General features: G+C 40.1%; 1 protein-coding gene across 3 annotated transcripts in view; it reads right to left on the bottom strand.

Moving 5' to 3' along the window:
• The window catches only part of adam12 (ADAM metallopeptidase domain 12), a 133,708-nt gene that overhangs the window by 25,145 nt on the left and 89,707 nt on the right, over nt 1-18,856 (bottom strand). For all 3 annotated transcript variants that reach the window (XM_036126437.1, XM_036126436.1, XM_036126438.1), the window contains 5 exons: nt 8,287-8,464; nt 5,442-5,531; nt 2,956-3,151; nt 2,759-2,867; nt 1,838-2,036 (listed from right to left, as the gene is read on the bottom strand). In XM_036126437.1, coding sequence (XP_035982330.1) covers nt 1,838-2,036; nt 2,759-2,867; nt 2,956-3,151; nt 5,442-5,531; nt 8,287-8,464 — 772 coding nt within the window. The remainder of the gene's footprint in view (nt 1-1,837; nt 2,037-2,758; nt 2,868-2,955; nt 3,152-5,441; nt 5,532-8,286; nt 8,465-18,856) is intronic.

The raw sequence follows: 18,856 nt of genomic DNA, 5'->3' as shown, positions 1-18,856 counted from the left end.
AAAAACGCAAAAACCTTTCTAAAAGAACAAAGACGTCAAATACACACCTTCAGGATATTAAAATTTCCAGATAATGAGTTGTGTGAATTCACGACCTAGGAGTCGGTAGCCAGGAGACAAGCTGGCCTGCCTGATGGCCATTTTGTGCATAGAAAGCTCCAAGACGTACAAAAGCTGTTGAACGGCAACTATGAGAGCACTTGGATGAATGAAAAAGACATGAAGGATTATGAAACGCTGTCACTTGGTTCTTTAATGAGCATAATTACACTTTTAAACTTAATCATTCCACTCATATTTCTTACTTTTCAGTGTCTGACACTTCAGCACCTAAATGTAAAAACGTGTGCAGTTTCCGTGAGATTATTATTATGTCAACTCAACATTTGAATAACCTTTTCTTACAAACTAATCATTTTCAAACTCTAACTGTTAAATGTTCATTCAATATTTAATTACAAAGACCTTTTACAAGCCAAACTCTAAGCTGTGGGGGGTTTGGAGCTGTATGTCATATGTACTCAGAGGGAGAGAACAAGTAAGTTCTCTTGTGAAGTCAATTAAGAGGTAAATAGATTTGTTCCAAGGCCCGTGGCTTTGAAGAAAAGGTTGAGAGGCATATCTAATAAAATAACTGATTCCTTTGTGGAGCTGGTTCAGTCAAGAGCACAAAGTGTACAAATAAATAACAGAAATCACTCAGGAGTTGACTTCATTAGATGTTTTTGTCTCCTCTCAACCCTCTTCAGTACTTAAATAAATACTTTATCAGTACACATATTGTTCTTTATAACAGTGACTTAGCACTACAAACACTCCACTGAAGATAATAGAGATAGATACCCTGATCGGGCTTTTCCTGGTCAGTATCAAACTAAAATGCTCTGCAGCAATGAATGTGGCCTTTTTTTCTTTCTTTTTTATAAATGGGGCAGTAAAGTCAAAAAAAGCAAATGGTTAGAATTAAACAATTATTCTAACCACTGAAAAGGATGGTTACTCATTCAAGATTATTTATTGAACAATAATGGTAGTTCTTGAGAAAGTTTTAGTTTATTAAGCCTTTTTTTCTGATTTGGGTTAAACATATATCATATATTCATTATTAGGAAAATGAAAAAAATAAAACTACGGGATATATAGTTTTACAGGATGGAGGGTGGGCTGAATTTCCTCTTGTGCATCAGGGCACGATACACTACTTTTACAAGGATGTTCACCACTAGTTTTATCTTTCTATATATTTAAGGATTAATCGATCCTGTGGGAATGAAATTTCAACCTTCTCTGAGTTCCCTTATAAGATTAGATATTTTTTAGGCAGGATTTATCAGAAAGTAGGCCAAGCTGTCAGTTTCACTTTCAGTTTCAAGCGTTTGAGCTGCAGCTGCATCAGCTCTGTAGTATTGGCACGTACGTGCTTGGATATAAATATGTGAAGGATGTGGTGATCACGCGGTAAAATTTAAGACAAGTCCAAAGCACTGCTGGGAATCTGGCTATACTGGTGATCAAACTGTGTATGCTGCAGTGTCAAATGAATGGTAAGGTCAAATCAAAACTTTATGTTTTCTATGCCGCTGTTCTTTTCGTTGCCATTGAATCACTGAGCAGATAGACATTAGTGTCATAGAGATAATAGCTGATTTTGTCTTTTAATTAAACTCTCTTAAAAAGTGTCCATGTTCACAGTGTTAGTAAGTAGGAAACGAAAAACATTAGAATTATTTGTATTTAGCCTGTCGATTAGAGCTAATCACAGAAGAATTAGGAGATTATTATCTAGGGCTAATTGACTGGTTAATCTCTAACTTTTTCTAATATATGCAATGCTCACCATGTTGTCGCCACACTTTGTTCCTGCAAGAACAAGTCCAGGGTCTGGCATGTCATCACCCAGGTAAACGTGTGTCCCACGACACAGAATGCGCCCTCCTTCCTGCAGTGGGATGTTGGTTTCAATGGAGACAGCGTTTGTACCGATCACCGGTCTGTTGGCTCCACCCTGGCACTGGATTTTACCACACTTGGCATCCCTACATGAATGCACAGCAACATGTAATAAGGCACAAAGATACGTAGCCATAAAGACAGATGGAAGTGTGCCGAGAAGGAAGGCTATGTCTTGTGAAATCAGGTCATTTAACAGAGCTGGATTACAGACAAATGCGAGAGTAGTTTAAGAGTTTGATTACAAGTAGTGTTGCGCCGATGCCATTTTTTGGCCCCGATACGATACCTGGCTGTGCAGTATCGGCCGATACCAATACCATTACTTTGAAATTTATGTGTGTGTGTATATATGAAGAACAGCATACTACTTAGATGTAAAATAATTGCTATCATGGCTTTGTCAAGCTGCTACCTTATTAAAGCAGGAAAAAGACTAATACAAAGTGAATCCAGTAGAACTAGTGAGTGTCGGGAGAAAGAAGGCTGTGTTCAAGTGACATACAAACATCAAAATGGTATCTGTGACCTATTTGTTGGTACTCGCCGATACCGATACCACCATTTTAGCGCGGTATCGCCGCCCCGGCTGATACTGGTATCGGTTTCGGTACAACTCTAATTACAAGTCAGAATAAAATTACTAGAGTCATTTAATGTTATCTTTCTAAGATGGCAATTTCGCACCATGTTTGAATACTGCGTCTTTCACAGCAAACCGAGGATTGCAAAAGATGCAACTTAGAGGAGTTTCATTGTGCTCTGCACAGCATTTTCTCTCTAAATCAGTGCAGCAACAGAATCCTACCTTGCATCACATTTGGCAAAGGAACCTTTCGAGTCCTTCCCACAATTTCCATAAGGATCCCCTGCAGAGTTGACTCTCTCGAAGCAGATCTCAGGAGCAGGTTTAGCTCCTGCAAACAAAGGCAAGAAGTCACCAGATCTGGTGAGGAATCATTCAGTCTGACCATAAACCAACAGCTTTTGCAGCGTTTGCTTCACCTGGTCCCCACAGGGTGATGCACTGCTGCTCGTGAGTCTGGCAGATGCCGTTGTAGCAATAGCCGTCGACGTTGTGGCAAGAGTGTCCGTCGTGCAGGTAAACGTTGGCTGGGCAGTGAGGACTGGATCCAGTGCAGAACTCAGGCAGGTCACACGAGTTACTGGACTCTCGGCACAGGGTGCCAGCCAGTTTGAGCTGGAGGCATGTACAGTTCAGTAGATAAGTCTGCTGTGCTGACCTCAACTATCTCTTTGTGGCTTTTGAGACTTGTATATGATGTAGTGCTTCAGAGAAGGCACAGGTGCTGAAAAAGCACTGCTTGCATGATATTTGGCATAGGTGAAAGCATGTTAATGAATGTTAGTGTTGAAGCTCATATTACGTTGAGTAGTCAAAAAGCTTTTTCAGTTTCAATAATTTAATTTCATGTGTTAATTTAGACAAAGTGCGTTACAATAATAATAATAATAATAATAATAATAATAATAATAAAAATAATTCTAAAACAGATGAAACAAATTAAAAAAAGATGATAGATAAAAGAATAAACAGAAGTTAGAAATCTGTAATAAGACACCACAGTGCTGCTGAGTATTAAAACCCTTCCTGTATAAAAACGTCTTGAGTTTAGATTTAAAAAGCCCCAGGTCAGAGATTGAGCTGAGATCCAGAGGAAGCTGGTTCCGCAAAGATTGTATGTAGCTTTCAGAAAATTCAGGAAGAACTGTGATGATGACCTAAGGGATCTACCCCATTAAAAAAAATCAGTAAATCAGAAATACAGGGTGGGTTCAGACCATTAAGAGCTTTAAAAACAAACAATAAAAGTTTAAAATCTATTAAACATTTTGGACCAACTCAAGCCAGTTAATGGACGATTGAGAGACACAGACATAAAAAGCATTACAGAAATTATGTCTTGAGCAGATAAAAGTGTGTATAACCTCTCAAGATCAGCACAGCTTAAAAAAGGCTTAACTTTAGCTAAAAGATGAAGGTGTTAAATACTCTATTTGACAAATAAACCAACTTGTCGGTTTAATTCAAATAGTCAAAAAGCACCCTCAAATGTCTTAGTGACACTAAATGTACAAAAACAGGGCATTCGATATTTTGTTGATTAAAAAACAGGAAGTTTTGGTTTAACTGCTTTTTTAATGCAGACATACCATCAAGGAGGATGTATTGATTATGTTACCTGCTTACAGTTTGGACTAAAATGTTGGAAAGGAAAATATTATTTGTGGAAGATGACAGAATACCACTTTCACAGACCCTTTATGCTCCTTTATTTATTTGTGATTATATGGGGGAAAAAAAACTATCTGCCAATTATCTAAATTTCTACTGTGTTGCATAATTGAGTTGGTTTTAGGGTGTTACCGTTTTCACCCATTTAATAAAAACATCCAGTAATAGGCTGTAGTTTTTTTGTGGCTGATGTGGGCATCTGTCTTTTTGCTTTAAAAATTGTCAGTGTGCCTTCGTAAAGTTTTTATTACTGCTATCTTCTGTCTGATGTTGTGACTGTAAGCAAATATTAACTTGCTAACTTAATTTGTTGCGGTGTTTTATCCCAAACTGCTTCCACTTTGTACCTTCGTAATTAACAACTGCGGTATCAGTTTATTTCTCATGGTATATATACACTTTTAGAAATCTCAAATATCATGTTTAATTTAAATTAGTTGGGTATTATTTCTTAAATCCTATGCAAAACAATGATTAGTAAGGTTTAAAAATGATTTAACGTAACGTTAATGAAAAAAAAAAAACTATGATTGCTCTAAACACAAACAATTTTTTTTGGATAAACACATCAGGTCGAGGTTTTGTTTACATGCATTCAAGTTGAAGCGAATGTTATTCTAAACATAACTTCTAACACACTCCAAACTGTGTATTAAGATAAAATAAATCTTTATTGTCATTGCACCAACCTACGATGTGTATTGGTGAAATTAAATTGGTCTACTTAGCCATGTGAGGTACACTGCAAAAAGGGACCTCAAAGTAAGTAAAATCTTCCTGAAATGTTTATATTTGTCCTTGATTTGAGCAGGTAAATAAGACTATTTGCCAATGGAATGAGATGTTTGCACTTGAAATAAGAACAATTCATCTCCATCATCTTATTTCAAGTGCAGGATATCTAATTATCTTATTTTAGGGGTAAAAATACTCATCCCATTGGCAAATAGTCTTATTCAGCAGCTCAAATCAAAGAAAAATATACCCATTTCAAGAATATTTTACTTACATTTAGTTCCCTTTTTGCAGTGTAGAGGGTAAAAACAAGTTCAAACACATTCATAATTGTGACTAAGTTACTAACAGCATCACCATCGCAATACTATGAGAAAATTAAGTGAATTACAGACACTTTAAAATATATACTTTGAAACCTTTGCATCAAAAAAAGATAGCTTAGTTAAAATGAAAGTGGTGGAAGGTCCAAAGTGGAAGAAGACCTGAAAACTGTTACCTTGCAGTCTTCACAGCATTGGCCATGGGCACACACGGCATCTCCCTTGAGGGTGCACGTGGTGGCGTTACAGCAGGGGTTCATGCATTCCTGGAGTGCAGAGAAAAGAAAACAAACGAGCTGACAGCATGTGGTCCTGCTCCGAGGTTCGCCAGTCCCTGTTAGATGAAGCGCTCCAGGTCATTGGAGCCCTCTTCCTGTCCAAAGAATCCCACCCTGACCTTCAGACCTTTGAGTTAAGACACAAACTGCAGCTCACGTGTTTTAGATTTGGGAGCTCTCGAAGAGTTAGAGCTTGTAAAGAGGAGTCTGCTTATGCAGTGACCACAACAAAGCAGGGATAAAAAAAAAAGAGAAAAGAAAAAAAGAAATGGAAATCGGTTGTTAATTACGACCTCTGTGAGGAGCCGAAAGAGATAAAAGGGGGAGAAAAAAAGAGGTGAGGGGTTCTTCGTCTAGTCTTACTGAAAACCCAAAACACATCATTTATGCATTGCGACCTCTGTATGAATTTGTCAGTGCTGTTTAATGAGTCTGACTGTTTACTCTTTGGCCCCCCTTTTTTTTTGAATTCCTTGTTTATCTCCAGGTCTGTGTGGGTTGCCAGATCAAACAAGCCATGTGGGGACACCCGGGAGGTCATTTTGAGGTTTGGTCGGAAAGTCTGAACAGCATTGCTGCTTCGCTGGGAGTCAAAGAAGAACGACTCCAGCAAAATGCCACCTACTGATTCATAAACGATGGAGTTTCCTTACTCTGCTTGAATAAACAATCCCGCATCTAACTCAGCTTGACCAAATTGCACAATCTAGTTTAAATCGAGAGTAAATAAATAAAAACCACTTCACTACAGTAAAGATACTGTGCAGCTTTGTAGCTAAAAAAAAAAAAAATCAACAGAGTGACACGTCTCTCCGGAGAAACCGATCGCATCTTGTTAACGTCAGGAAATCTCTGCATTAACTTTCAAGTTTTATATTTATATTTCATGCTCTTTCAGCTGAAAAGCCCAATATTGGTCTCCCCAGAGCACATAACGCCTGGAAGATAAGGTATTAAAATTCATTTGCCTCTAACTGCTGCTTAAATCTATCAGATACAGTTTGAATCGACTCTTTCTGTTTTCTGAAAGGCTGTAGCTAAAACTGATAAATGGTAATTAGTATCAAATGTGCAGCAGGCGCAAGGCAAACTCTACTTTGAGTTTGTTCGTCTACACATTTTAATGCATCAATACATTAACAACCATATATAAAATGAATCATAATTAATGGTGGGATTGCAGAATAATTAGTAATGAATAATATTGTTACCCCTGCTATATCAGAAGATGCTGTGTGTCATTGCTTTATTTGTCAAGGCATTATTAGGATTTAAATGTTGTGTTAAAAGTATTTGTTGCAGGTTTTTCTATGTTTTTATTTAGTGTATATGATAACTGTGGCTAGATTGGAGCAATTTCTAATCCCACATGTGATTCTCTGGTCACATTCCAGGGCGCCCCGCAGTGTGCATGAGTGGGAGAAGAGTGAGCATGGATGTGTGCTGCAGAGTCGGTGAGACAAAGCCAAAGAAAGCTGGCCGAAGCTATGACTGCCTTCCACGTGTTTGCTTGCTTAGTCACACAGTTGGGCAGCAGTTTGATTAATGAGCCTCCGAAGATATGAAATCACCGTGGCAGCTGGTCAAGGAAAAGCGAGATGTAAACAAAATAAAACACTTCACATCGGAGACCTCAAGGGGTTTTCTGCTGTTTTTTCCCCCAGCATATCCTCGGTTGTATAAAGTTTTAGTGCTTTAAGATTAGAAAAAGCAACGTCAAAAGAAAGTTAGACTTTGACTTTCTTTAGTTTGGTAGAGGGGGTCTTCGTAAGCTGTTGAGAGTTTTAGTGGTTCAGGTTGATTCCATACAGAACCAGAACCAATGCCTTTTTCCTCAAGTCAATGTGCATGCAAGGTTATAGAAAAGGACAAGAGCATGTACCTGTAGAGGAAAGATTTAGAGTGCAAATCATTCAGAAACACTGAACTTTCTCATTTGTCACATGGCAATCACAAATGTCTTTTTCTTTTATTGGACTTTTATGTAATAGACCAACAATCGTAAAGTGTGAGGAGAAGTCTAGGTTTTAAATAAGAATAACAGTAGAAAAGCCTGTTTGCAGTTTGTTGAGGCAGTATCATCCTGTGGGGAAGCTTTTCTTCAGCTGGGACAGTGAAGCAGGTCAGAGACAATAGGAAGATGGGGCTAAATACAGGGCAGCTCCTGTAAAGGCTGCAAAAAACCTTTGAGACTGCAGGCTGAGCTTGCGGCAGGACAGCAGCGCGTACGTCAGGCCGGAGCTACGATGGAGTGGGGTAGATCAAATCATATTCAAGTGTTAAAATGCTCTAGTCAAAGTACAGACCTAAATCCAGAAGCAAATTTGTGACAAGACTTCAAATTGCTGTTTACAGACACTAGCCGCCCGAATCCCTTTGGGCTTAAGTTGTTTTGCAGAACAATACTGCAAAAATATGAGTCTCTAAATTTGCAAAGGTTGTAGAAACAAGCCCCATAGGACTGTAACTGCAGCAAAAAGGGGTTCTACAAAGTATCGAGTCAGGTAACACATAATGCAGACCACACTTCACAAATATTATTTGGATTTAAAAACCAAGCTTATTTTTTCTTTTTGCTTCATAACTTATGCACCATGTAGGCGTTGGTCCACCACATAAAATTACTATAAAACATTTAATTTAATGGTATTAACGTGACAACATGTAAGAAAAAAAAGGTGGGGGTGGTCTTATCCCCTCCACTGAGGAGAATGAAGATGAAGGCCTTTGCTTTAAAATTTACCTCAGGCTCCCCGCAGTCACACTCCTCTCCCTCCTCCACGTAGCCATTGCCGCACTTCTGTCCTCCATAAAGCACCTTGACCTCTGGCATGTTGTACAAACACATGCCCACGCCTTTCTCCAGACTGGCTGCAAGGTCCTTCTTGCTACAGGTGCTGAACACCGTTGGGAACGGATACCTGCAGAGTGAAAGGAGGAAAAAACAGAGGAAACAAAAGAGAGAGAAATATGATATAATGAAGAGAATCTAGGCGTATATTGAATTTGACAATAAATAAAATAATAATGATCCAAAAAGGTGAACAGACTAAGACTATGGACAACTTTTATGACAATGACTGATAGATCTGCTCATTCAATGGGCCTTTTCACACAAATGCAATGTTCTAATGGCATTGTATGAGGTCCATTCAATGGATTTTCTGTCCAACACAAAACATAAATGGCTCATTTTTGCCAGCGGCTACATTTACAAGAGTCGTATTCTGGCTGGAGAAGACCAATTTAAGCAGCTCTATGAACAGCGTTATAGGGGATGAAGGTGATTTCTGAGTGAGTCTGTGTATATGTGACTACTTTTAGAACATTGCAACCATGAAAGTATGCAATTTCTAATTCAATTCTTTCCGATATCACTTTTTCTGAAAGGCTGACTCGCCTCTAATTTAGAGTGGAAATAGATTAAAGTCTCACTGTAAAGAAAAGAAAACATTGTGACTAATGGACGGAACCTTCAGAAATGGCAACAGCAGCAGAAAAGCTTAAACAGAGAAGAGAGTAAAACCATAATTTTATTTGTGGAGCAACATATTAAAGAAACAAAGTGGTCCAACAAAGTGGTCCAAGATAGATACATTTAGAGACAGAGCGATAAAGGAAAGAAAATATGTCAGAGTGGAGCGTTTTACAGTTCCTGTAAAAAATACAAGAAGTGTGAAAACAGTCTCTTCACTTATAGACCCCAGAGGAGACTGTGTGTCGCGGCAGGTATTTGAGGTCCTGACCTGGACTTTCCACATTCAACCTTACTGCAAAGAGCCAGATAAAGACGGCTTTTCCACTTGAGACTGCCGAGGCAATTCAAGGTCACTAAAGGGTGGTGAAAAAAATATTAATACAAAGTTTCTCTTGAAGTTTAGTATCACTGCGACGCCCCAACACAGAGAGCAGCACCTCTAGGACTGCAGCTCCCTGCCTGACATGCGTGCCAGGCTGCACAAAAGTCTTTACGATGCTCAAGGTCAGTTTTCTGCTGTTCAGAACCCGTGCAGCTAAAATCAGGAAATCAATTCAATTAAAATTGTGATCAGATATTTACACTCAGTATAGAAAAATATAGATGATTTTTTTCTCCCCTTTGCACTGCCATAAAAGCAGACTGAATGTTTCCATTTCTTTCTGTTTTGGGTACCCTTCCAGAAACATGGCACAGTAGATCGCTCGGATTGTGGCCTGTTCCTCCGAACAGAACCGGTGTGACTGAGTCAGGTTTGTGGGCCACCTTGATTGGATACACAATTTCAGCTCGGCCACACATTATCTATGGAACATAGATCATGTAATTGGGTAACAACCTCAAAATATGAACTTTTATGTCAATATTTCATCTGGGGTCAAGGGACCCATAGTGGCAGTCTGCAGGGTTCAAACCGAGTACTTGCAGCCTTCTCAAAACACAGACACTCTGCTCTAACCATTAGGCCACCACTCCCCCAGGTGATGCAAGCTGGATGGAGAAAAAGGCTTGGATGACTTTTGAGGTAGCAAGAACAATCCTTGCAAGACAAGGAAATTATCTTTCTAGCCTTTTAGACATTCTTTTTTTTTCATTTTTGTTGTTGTGAAATCAGCTAAGAGAGACCATGGATGTCGGACTGTTGGCTGAAAGCCACAGGAAATGTCAGACTGTTGCAGGGTCACTCACTAGAGGGCTGGCCCTCACAGCAGGACGCCTATCGCTATGAATCCAGGCTCTCCCCTTCATCTGTCTCTTTTTCCGTGGGTCTACACTGGAGAGACCCACAACCATGTGCAGGCTGGACCCAGCTAAGTACAACCTGCCTTCTTCAACATTGAAACCCAAGCGGCCGACCGCCAGGAAATAGGCTGTTTGTAATCTTTTCTCAGCTTTGCAGGAGAAAAGCTGATCTGAAAGTTGCTCCCACTGCAATCTTTGCAGAGGCCCTCACAGGAAGCCTAAGAAAACCCTTCAGATCCCCACGCTCCATAGGCCGAACGCAGCCCACCGGGGTCACGTGTAAAGCTCTCCCAAGCCTGGATCCCTAATGAGGGCTTTTCTGCTCACTTCCTGATGGCTCCAACGTCTTCCAATCAGATTTCCCAAAGTCAATTGAATGGACACAGAGGCAGAGGTTTGGTACAGAAATTAGCAGGGAAGGTTAAATGGTTTACTTTTAATGTGTTTTTAAGGTTTGACTGATATTTCATCTTAATTTTCTTACTTATTATCTGATTTTTAATCCCTACAAATTAATAATCTTAGTAGGAAATTACCCTAATCAGATACTTATGATCAGATAATTAGGAGATATATTAGTCAGTCGTGGCGTCACACTGGCTGAGTCAAATCAGATTAACCAAAAGAAACAAATGATCAAGCCATGGGCATTTTAGGTAACATGTGGTCATAACGTAACATAAATGTAGCATTCCTAAACTTTGTTAACCCCTGTGTTGGAGCTGCATATTAAAACTCTGCTGTAGAAACTCTGATTGGAGTAATACATAAGCACATACATTGCATTAATTCCTTTAGCATTAAAGTGGCAGCAGATTGGGAGTCTGTATTGCAATTTTAAGTAACCTTGATCGCTATCAGAAAAAGAAAAATCTCAATCGGTACACCCCTATTTTCATTCAACATGCGCATATGAGGATGTGTGGTGTCAGGGGAAGACGGTTCGCTGAGAGAATTGGCAGGGGGAGATGTGGCATTTGGAGGCTTGAAAAGCTCAAGTTCAGACAGAAAAATGTCATACACGTACTTATGCGGTGATAGACTGACTAAGGTGTATTCGGGCGTGGAGACTGGAAAGCCTGAGGCTTGACAGGACAGATTTCTACACAACACAAAATGTGTTTGTTGAGCTTGACGATGGACCGAGGTGGGGGGAGGGATGTTTGATGTTTTTGTCTTTGCCTAAGGGGGATTTGGTTGCAGCAACTGCATGGATATTTCACTGCGGTTACTGGACTATAGTCGGGCTTCTCCTGAGGGTGTTGGAGATAACGGTGGAGGCATTCAATGGAAAAGCAATCCTTTATTTCCACAGGAAAACAGATTTCCGAAGCGCACAGAACACAAAAATATCTTCGTCTAACAGTCACCCCGTTACGGGTTAAAGCGGAGCCTACACTTCACGCAGATTGTCCACCTTTAAATGTTGGCGGCTTTCATCTTCCACTGACCAGAAGCCAATCCAACCTGTCTCTGTCCAAACGTGTCCACTCGCATAATCCACTGGTAAACCACTGTGACAGACACTCACACAAAAGAGTTTTTACGGTCCTGAAGCTTAGAGACCCACGCATTAACATCAGGGACAGACCATGCAGATTAAGCCACTGCAGGGAACAGAGCGAGGCCGCTGTCGATAACACGAACCGCCGCTGATAAGCGCACACAGGCACATGTCAGGGGAGAAAGTTGAAATGTCCATAAAAGGTAAACGCCGTGTGTTTCCAATAAACACTCTTTCATGGTCAAAGAAAGGATTATTGTAGCCTCTGTTGGAAAGATCTGCTTTCTTTTGGACACTGTGGCATTGAAAAAGGAAACATTTGGTGTATTAATGTGGACATGGATTTGATGTGAGCAAAATCCGTATGCATGAAACCACACTGTTCTAGCCAAAAGCAGAAGGCAGCGTGTGTCTTGAGGGGTAACTCCCTTTTTTAGACTTTGCACCTATTTTCAGTGTAGTATCAATCTAAACCATGTTTCATCATGCCTCCTTAAGGTTATCCTGTTAAAGCTTCTATTCTCTACCATCAGTAAAACAAACCACACATCCCTCCCACCGGTTCTATAATAGGATTAGATAAGATGCTTGCAAATGTTAGCAGGAAACTGAAACTAATACAAATCATCCTGAATTTGAAGACAGTTTAAAGCAGCTCTTTGCTACATGTGATGTTCATTGCCAGTTTGAAATTTACATAAACTCTTAATGGACTTGAATTTCATTTTAATAAATCTGAGATTTTAATTATCCCTTTGAACTGTGTTTTTCAGGAGTGTTATTGAATGACTGAATTTAGTTACCAAGTTTGAAATTTTTAAAGACTTTCTGCAGTCCGAACTGGGCCAAAGCCATACATACAGGGTCAACGCTAAGACCCACACTAATGCTTGGGTCAATATCACTCAATCTGCAGAGGAACCAAACACTTCTGGCTGGGGGTTTGACCAATATTTTTATTAAAATGGCAAGAGCTCATTTAAACTGATTGGACCCCAGCTTGGACCCCACTTTTAATCATACTCTGTAAATATGGATGAGGGGCTTTGTAGAAGTCTAATATTAGTTTGCGTTTTCCATTTTAAAACCAGTTTTGATGTGTGTTTGGGATCGATATCCAGTTGGAACACCCAGCTGTGTCATCTAGCTCTGGATTTGAAGTGACGTTCAAGGATTTGGAGATAATCCTCAATCCAATATTGACATTTGTTAATAATAGTTTTTCACTGATGTTCTGCTACTAAATAGCTTGGAAAGTGTGAGAGTTTTCTCTTTCAGCTTTTCTTTCTTTATTGTGTATAACATACTCATGAATTTCTTAAAAGTGTAGCTTGTCGAACATATAATAGAAAAGCCCATACAGGAACCGTGTCCTTAAATTAGCCAATGGCCAGAAAGCCTATGTACAGCCGCTGTGACTTTTCAATGTTGAATGTGTGCTTGCCCTTACCAGATAAAGTTGAATGATTTGAATTATTTCCACCACTTTGTGCAATGCAGTGGCACAGACCCCCAGCATGATGTAACCACAACCACATTTTATATTTGGTACAGTGTTCTTGAAGTGTAACCCCCATGTGAGAGCTTATATCCGCCCCCAGACAAATTTTAAAAGTGGGCGGGGATAAACGGGAACAGGATGGAATGGCGCTGTGTTCAACATGGTAGGGGAGCAGCTAGAAGCTTGATTTGCCCATCATGATTCATTTGTAATGTTGTAATGGTTGATCTTCTCTTTGCTCCGACTACAGGAGGCAGGTTTCAATACAAGAGAATGCAGAGAAGGAAGTTCCCAGCAACCGTGGTGAAGTTAGTCCTAGGTTTACAGCAGACATTCGTGCTCCGTGGCTTCAGCGGCCTCTGCCTCCTGTTCGAGCCGATACATGGAGGCTGATCTGGGGCTGCCGCTCTCTGTCTGCTGGCTGGCTGTTGAAGCCGCAGAGCACAAATGTCCAATGTCCATCCAAAAACCGACTTCCCCGCGGTCTCACAGCAGCCCCTTCCCAGCTGCCTCAAGACACTAACGGTAGAACAAGTGGCTGCTTTCAAGTAAATTCACCAACAACACATATAAAGTTGGTAGATTCGTTTGTAGTCGCTTTTTTGAAGAAAAAAAGGGAGCTGTGTTTTTTCTGTTTTTGTTTTGACAGAGCTGCTTCTATACCCCACAGCGGCAGAGCTACCAACGATTTATGTCAGGTAAACCGAAGGCAATGGTAATTTGAAATTCAATAAAAGACCATTATTTAACCCTAGGAGGGAGCCACACTGGCTATTTTAAACACAAAAGCAGGATTTCAACAAATATGCACAAATATTTCAAAATAATAACCGGGATATGTACACAGTACTATAAGACAACCATGTTAACAGTGTATTGGCAGAAACAATTAATTTGGGGGCGAGTTACCCTTTAAGTTTGACAGCCTCCATGTCACTGTTGGCAAAAAGATCAATCTTTGTTTCATCTTTCAGGAGAAAGCATGTATGATCAGATGAAACAAACAAAAAGACTCGAGCCTCGATGGTTTCTGGGTTGATCTTAAACATCCAAACCAATTTTTTTTATAATCAGGGGCTCTTAGCCGAGTGTACATTTTTGACACATTAGGACATTTCAGCTGAATAGCTATCCAACACACATTTCAAAACTGGTTTTGGGTAAATAAAATAAAGCTACTGCAATGTCCTGACTTCAACCCTGTTGAATGTTTATGGAGCAAACCTAAAAGCTGGGTTTGTGTCATGACACCCGATCTATTTAAATGCTGTCTACCAGTTCTGTTAAGGAGTACATATTTATAGGAACAGTGCAAATGCATCCTACACAACCCCAAATCAATATGCCCATGGTGACTGTATGGTAACTACCAACCACAACAGTGAATCCTTGAATATTCAAAGCAGATCATACCAACTTGTTATCTAACTCTACTTTAATGTAAGCCTGCTGTAGTCAGTGATTTTTTTTATCAGCTAAAGTTTGAGGATTGAGCTGCACCTCTAATCTGAGGCCAACATTCCTCCAGGTAACAGCTGCTCACACAGTCCTGGTAGCAGATGCAGCCTCAGCCTGACTGGGAGCCCAGAGACGCTGGGAGGATCTCTCTATTACCCGTATTGCTGACTGCATTTTTTTTGTCAAGATGATAAACTAATATACACAAGAAAAATCCTGTCCAAACACCTGTGAACACGGATCCTCACATTTTGTGGTGCGATTTTGTTCCATTGGCAGAATGTTTTTTAATGGTCAGCAGAAATAAGTCCGGGCAGGAAAACACATTTAAATTAAGTTTGGTTTTAAACAAGTGCAGACTGTGGACAGCCCCCCCCCCCCCTCCTTTTTTTGTCTTTCACAGTCAAAAGGAGTTGGAAACAAAAACGATGTTTCGAACAAATTGCCCATAGAAAACACAACGTTTCTCCGAGCACTTTTCTAGAAATCTCTTCCAGAAACAACTCAGATGTGCAGATTTTGAAGTACAGGAAACACACAATAATCAGGGCGTGTTATCACAGCTGCGGCTACACGGCTGCCCTGCTGTCCAGGAAATTAGGCGAGCAGCGAGTGCAGGATTCCCAGGATGATATTGGGTCTAGAGCTCTGCTCCCTCTCCAGGTATAGCTTGCTGAGGTGGAACTAATTTGACTGCGCTCAACAGTTACACAAAATCTAATTAGTAAGACCCATTCTGCCTGTCGTAACCGTTTGAAAGGCAAATAAGTCACTTTTATTAGGAACAACACAGAAATAAAGATGTTTATCTCAGCAGTGATGTATGGACTCCTAAATTTGCGCTCCACGGAGAGGAAAAACTGCGGTGCCACCTCACTGACGAGCAGTTTAGTGGAGCAACCATTTCACAGAGAGGAAGGGAAGCATTATCTGCTTTAGTTTTTTTTTATCGGCTGTCCCTCATCTAAGGAAACACTTTTCCTTTTTCCCCCTGTCATCATAAAATTAAAGGCAGGCTTTTAAATCCCAAGTTTTGTTTTCAGTGCAATGTGTGTAACAGGACAGTTTTGTTTTACAAAATGTTTTTTCCCCTCTGGCTGTGATCTACATTATTATATGTTATATAAGCAAGTTTCCCATTTATTTCATGTATAATACTACATATTTTAAATCTGTTCTCACTTTATTTCAATCTGAAAAACTCACACAGAAAGAAAAGGCAATTAGAAGAATTTTATTGATACAATATTTTAAGAGTTTGGCGCTCAGACCTCGGCAGGAAAAACTCACGCTGAATTATACTTCAATATGCATAAGCAGGCGTATGAGAATAGGGATGTTTCCCCCCAGGTCTGAAACTGGTGGTGGAGTGGAGATAAATAAAGTTTGTTCAGTCCATATGATGATCTGTTTGAGCTAGATGTCCAACTTGATAAACACAGGTTGCCTTAACTGTCCATGATGAGCAAGCATGAAGCGACTGTGGAGAGGAAAAACTCCCCTTTGGGAAGAAACCTCTGGCAGAACCAGGCTCAACATGGTGGTCTTCTGCCGGACCGTTTTAAGGAGTGACTGGGAAATCCATAAGAGTCCAGGAGGAATTACACTCTGGTAGGGACGAGGTTGAAGGAGGACCGTAGGAAAGCCAGGTGGAGCTTGCTACGATGGTGGAGAAGGGGATGGAGGTGGGTTGAAACCGGTCGACAGAGTCCAAACCAGACACGGCGCAGCCACCGCTTGCTCGCTGACGAGAAGGCCGAGACGAGGATGTGGAGTTCTTTTAAGATGAACCCAGGATGCTGATTGGCTTCCAGGAGGAGCAGTTCAAAGCTGATTGGCTTGCGTCGGAGGTGGATGAGTCTCTGATTGATGGAGGTAGGCAATAGAGTTTCTTCAGTTTGCATTTTCGCTTAAGCTCCATATGTGTAAATGTTGCAAGACTTTAATCTAATTTATCTAATTTATTTTTATCTATTCATGCAGTCAGTGAAGGACAGAATGTTTGTATAGAACAGCACACTAAATTGGCATTCTGTCTTAAAAATACAAAATATTTTTTGGGTCAATAGAGGAGGACAACAGTAAACAAGATGTAATGTGCCAGGACTACACAAAAATTTTATAATGCAGCGTGTTTTTTGAGAACTCGCGGATATAGCTATTATAGAAATGGGTCAAAAGAGTCTGTCTTGCTGATTGATTAGTCGGACAACGTTTATCAAATTACGATAAAAGTTTAGTATCACTGCAAGAGAACTGTTACCACTTTCAGAGCAAACCACGTCAGCTGTCTCAGCTGTAGCCGTTTTGTTCCTGGAAACTGCTGCAACTTATATCCTGTTAACTTCAAGGCAGCAAAATTATTCTAAAAGAAGCTGCTAATATTGGGAAGCCAAACCAATTAAGTGAAAATAAACTAAAGAAAGCTTCTTCTTCTTTGTGACTTAGAAACCAATCGTAAAATGTACCGAACAACCCAAGCAGCTTTTCATGGATTTCCTGTCAGTATCATTTAGGAGCTTAATACGAGCGGGTTGAGATGATGAGGAAACACCCGTTAGGATAAAGAGCGAAGCAGGATTGGGAATGATGCGAGGCACTGAGTATACAAAGGCTATAAAAAGCTCTGCTATTTGCAGTCCCTCAAACTGACATCAGACTGTCTCCATTGTTCTCTAAGACTCACTACAGACTGACACGCTTTTAGTCCACGCTAAGCAGCCAAGACGTCTGACCTTTTAGCAAAATGTCAGCTTGCAACTCCGGCAGAAGCTTGTAGTGATTAAGCATCAGAAAAATCTAATCAAAACAAAACGCAAGTTACATTTTCTGCAAACCTCTACTCGGGAGCATTTAACCAGCTCTTTTGATCTTGATAGCAGAAAATAAAACAATAATGTAATTTTGGACCTTATGGTGAACACCGTGTCTTTACAGCCATGAATACTTTTGTAATTTATGGGACTTTTGAGGTTAAGCCAACACAAAGTAGAGCACGATTGGGGAGTGCAAGGAAAATGCCACATAATTTATCTTTTTTTTTTTTTTTTTTTACAAAGAAAATCTAGAAAATGTAACATTTTGCAGCAACATCATACACTACAGTTACAGGTGCAAGTCTTTGGGGGTAGATCTAGTTTTGCTTCTCTAGAGACTTAGATTTTTGTCCATTCCTCTAATAAATTTGAATAAGTTTTGGAAGGAAAAGTTTCTGTGAACATCAATTTTGAACTTTTGCCAGAGACTGTTGGATTCATGTTTAGACTTTGACATCTAACACCTCTATTTGACCAGAACTATTTGATGCGGCGCTGGCTGTAAGTAGAGGGCTTCATAATGTTCTAATCTCAAATATTTTACAGCCTTCTATTAAGATGCTCCAATCAGTTTTGCAAACAACTCTAAAAAGCTTTCCTGTCCATGTTAAAGAGAAAAATCCCAACTTCATTATCCTTTCACCACAATGCTTCACGGTGTGGGATGATGTTTTCACGGTGATGTGAAATGACACCTAAAGCTCACTTTAGGTGTCATTTTACCAAAGAACTTTCTTCTACATGTTTACTTCGTCCACTACTGGACATATGGCCTCTTATAGCCTTTTTCTTCAAGGCACTCTTCTGGGATGGAGTGATTTGTAAAGTACTCAACTAACAGTTTTTGACAAAAGATTCTCCCACCTGAGCTGTGGCTCAATACAGCTCCTCCAGAGTTACCAGGTGCCTCTTGGTCGCTGCTCTGGTTAATACTCTCCTAGCCAGCCACTGCATGTATGCAGTTGTGTTGTACGCTCTCGGTTTCCAGATGATGGATGGAACACGGCTATGTGAGATGTTTAAAGCTCGAGTTATTGTTTTATAAACTAACTCTGCTTTATAATTACCTCACAACTTTAACCCTGACCTGTCTGCTTTGTTCATGATGCTGTTTGTTCACTAATTTCCAACAAACCTCCAAGGCCTTCACACACAACTGCTGGATTTATAGTGAGAATAAATTACGCACTTTGAAAGAAGTATCATATTCCCTCTGCTGCACAGCTAGGCGCTACTTTGTGTTGTTCTATCACCTAAAATTATTAAAAGAATATACCCTAAAGTTGGCGGGCTGTAAAAATGTGGCGACAAACT

This window comes from Fundulus heteroclitus, chromosome 22 (assembly GCF_011125445.2).
Source record: "Fundulus heteroclitus isolate FHET01 chromosome 22, MU-UCD_Fhet_4.1, whole genome shotgun sequence".
Classification (NCBI taxonomy): Eukaryota; Metazoa; Chordata; class Actinopteri; order Cyprinodontiformes; family Fundulidae; genus Fundulus; species Fundulus heteroclitus.
This window is presented reverse-complemented; position numbering and strand designations above follow the sequence as displayed.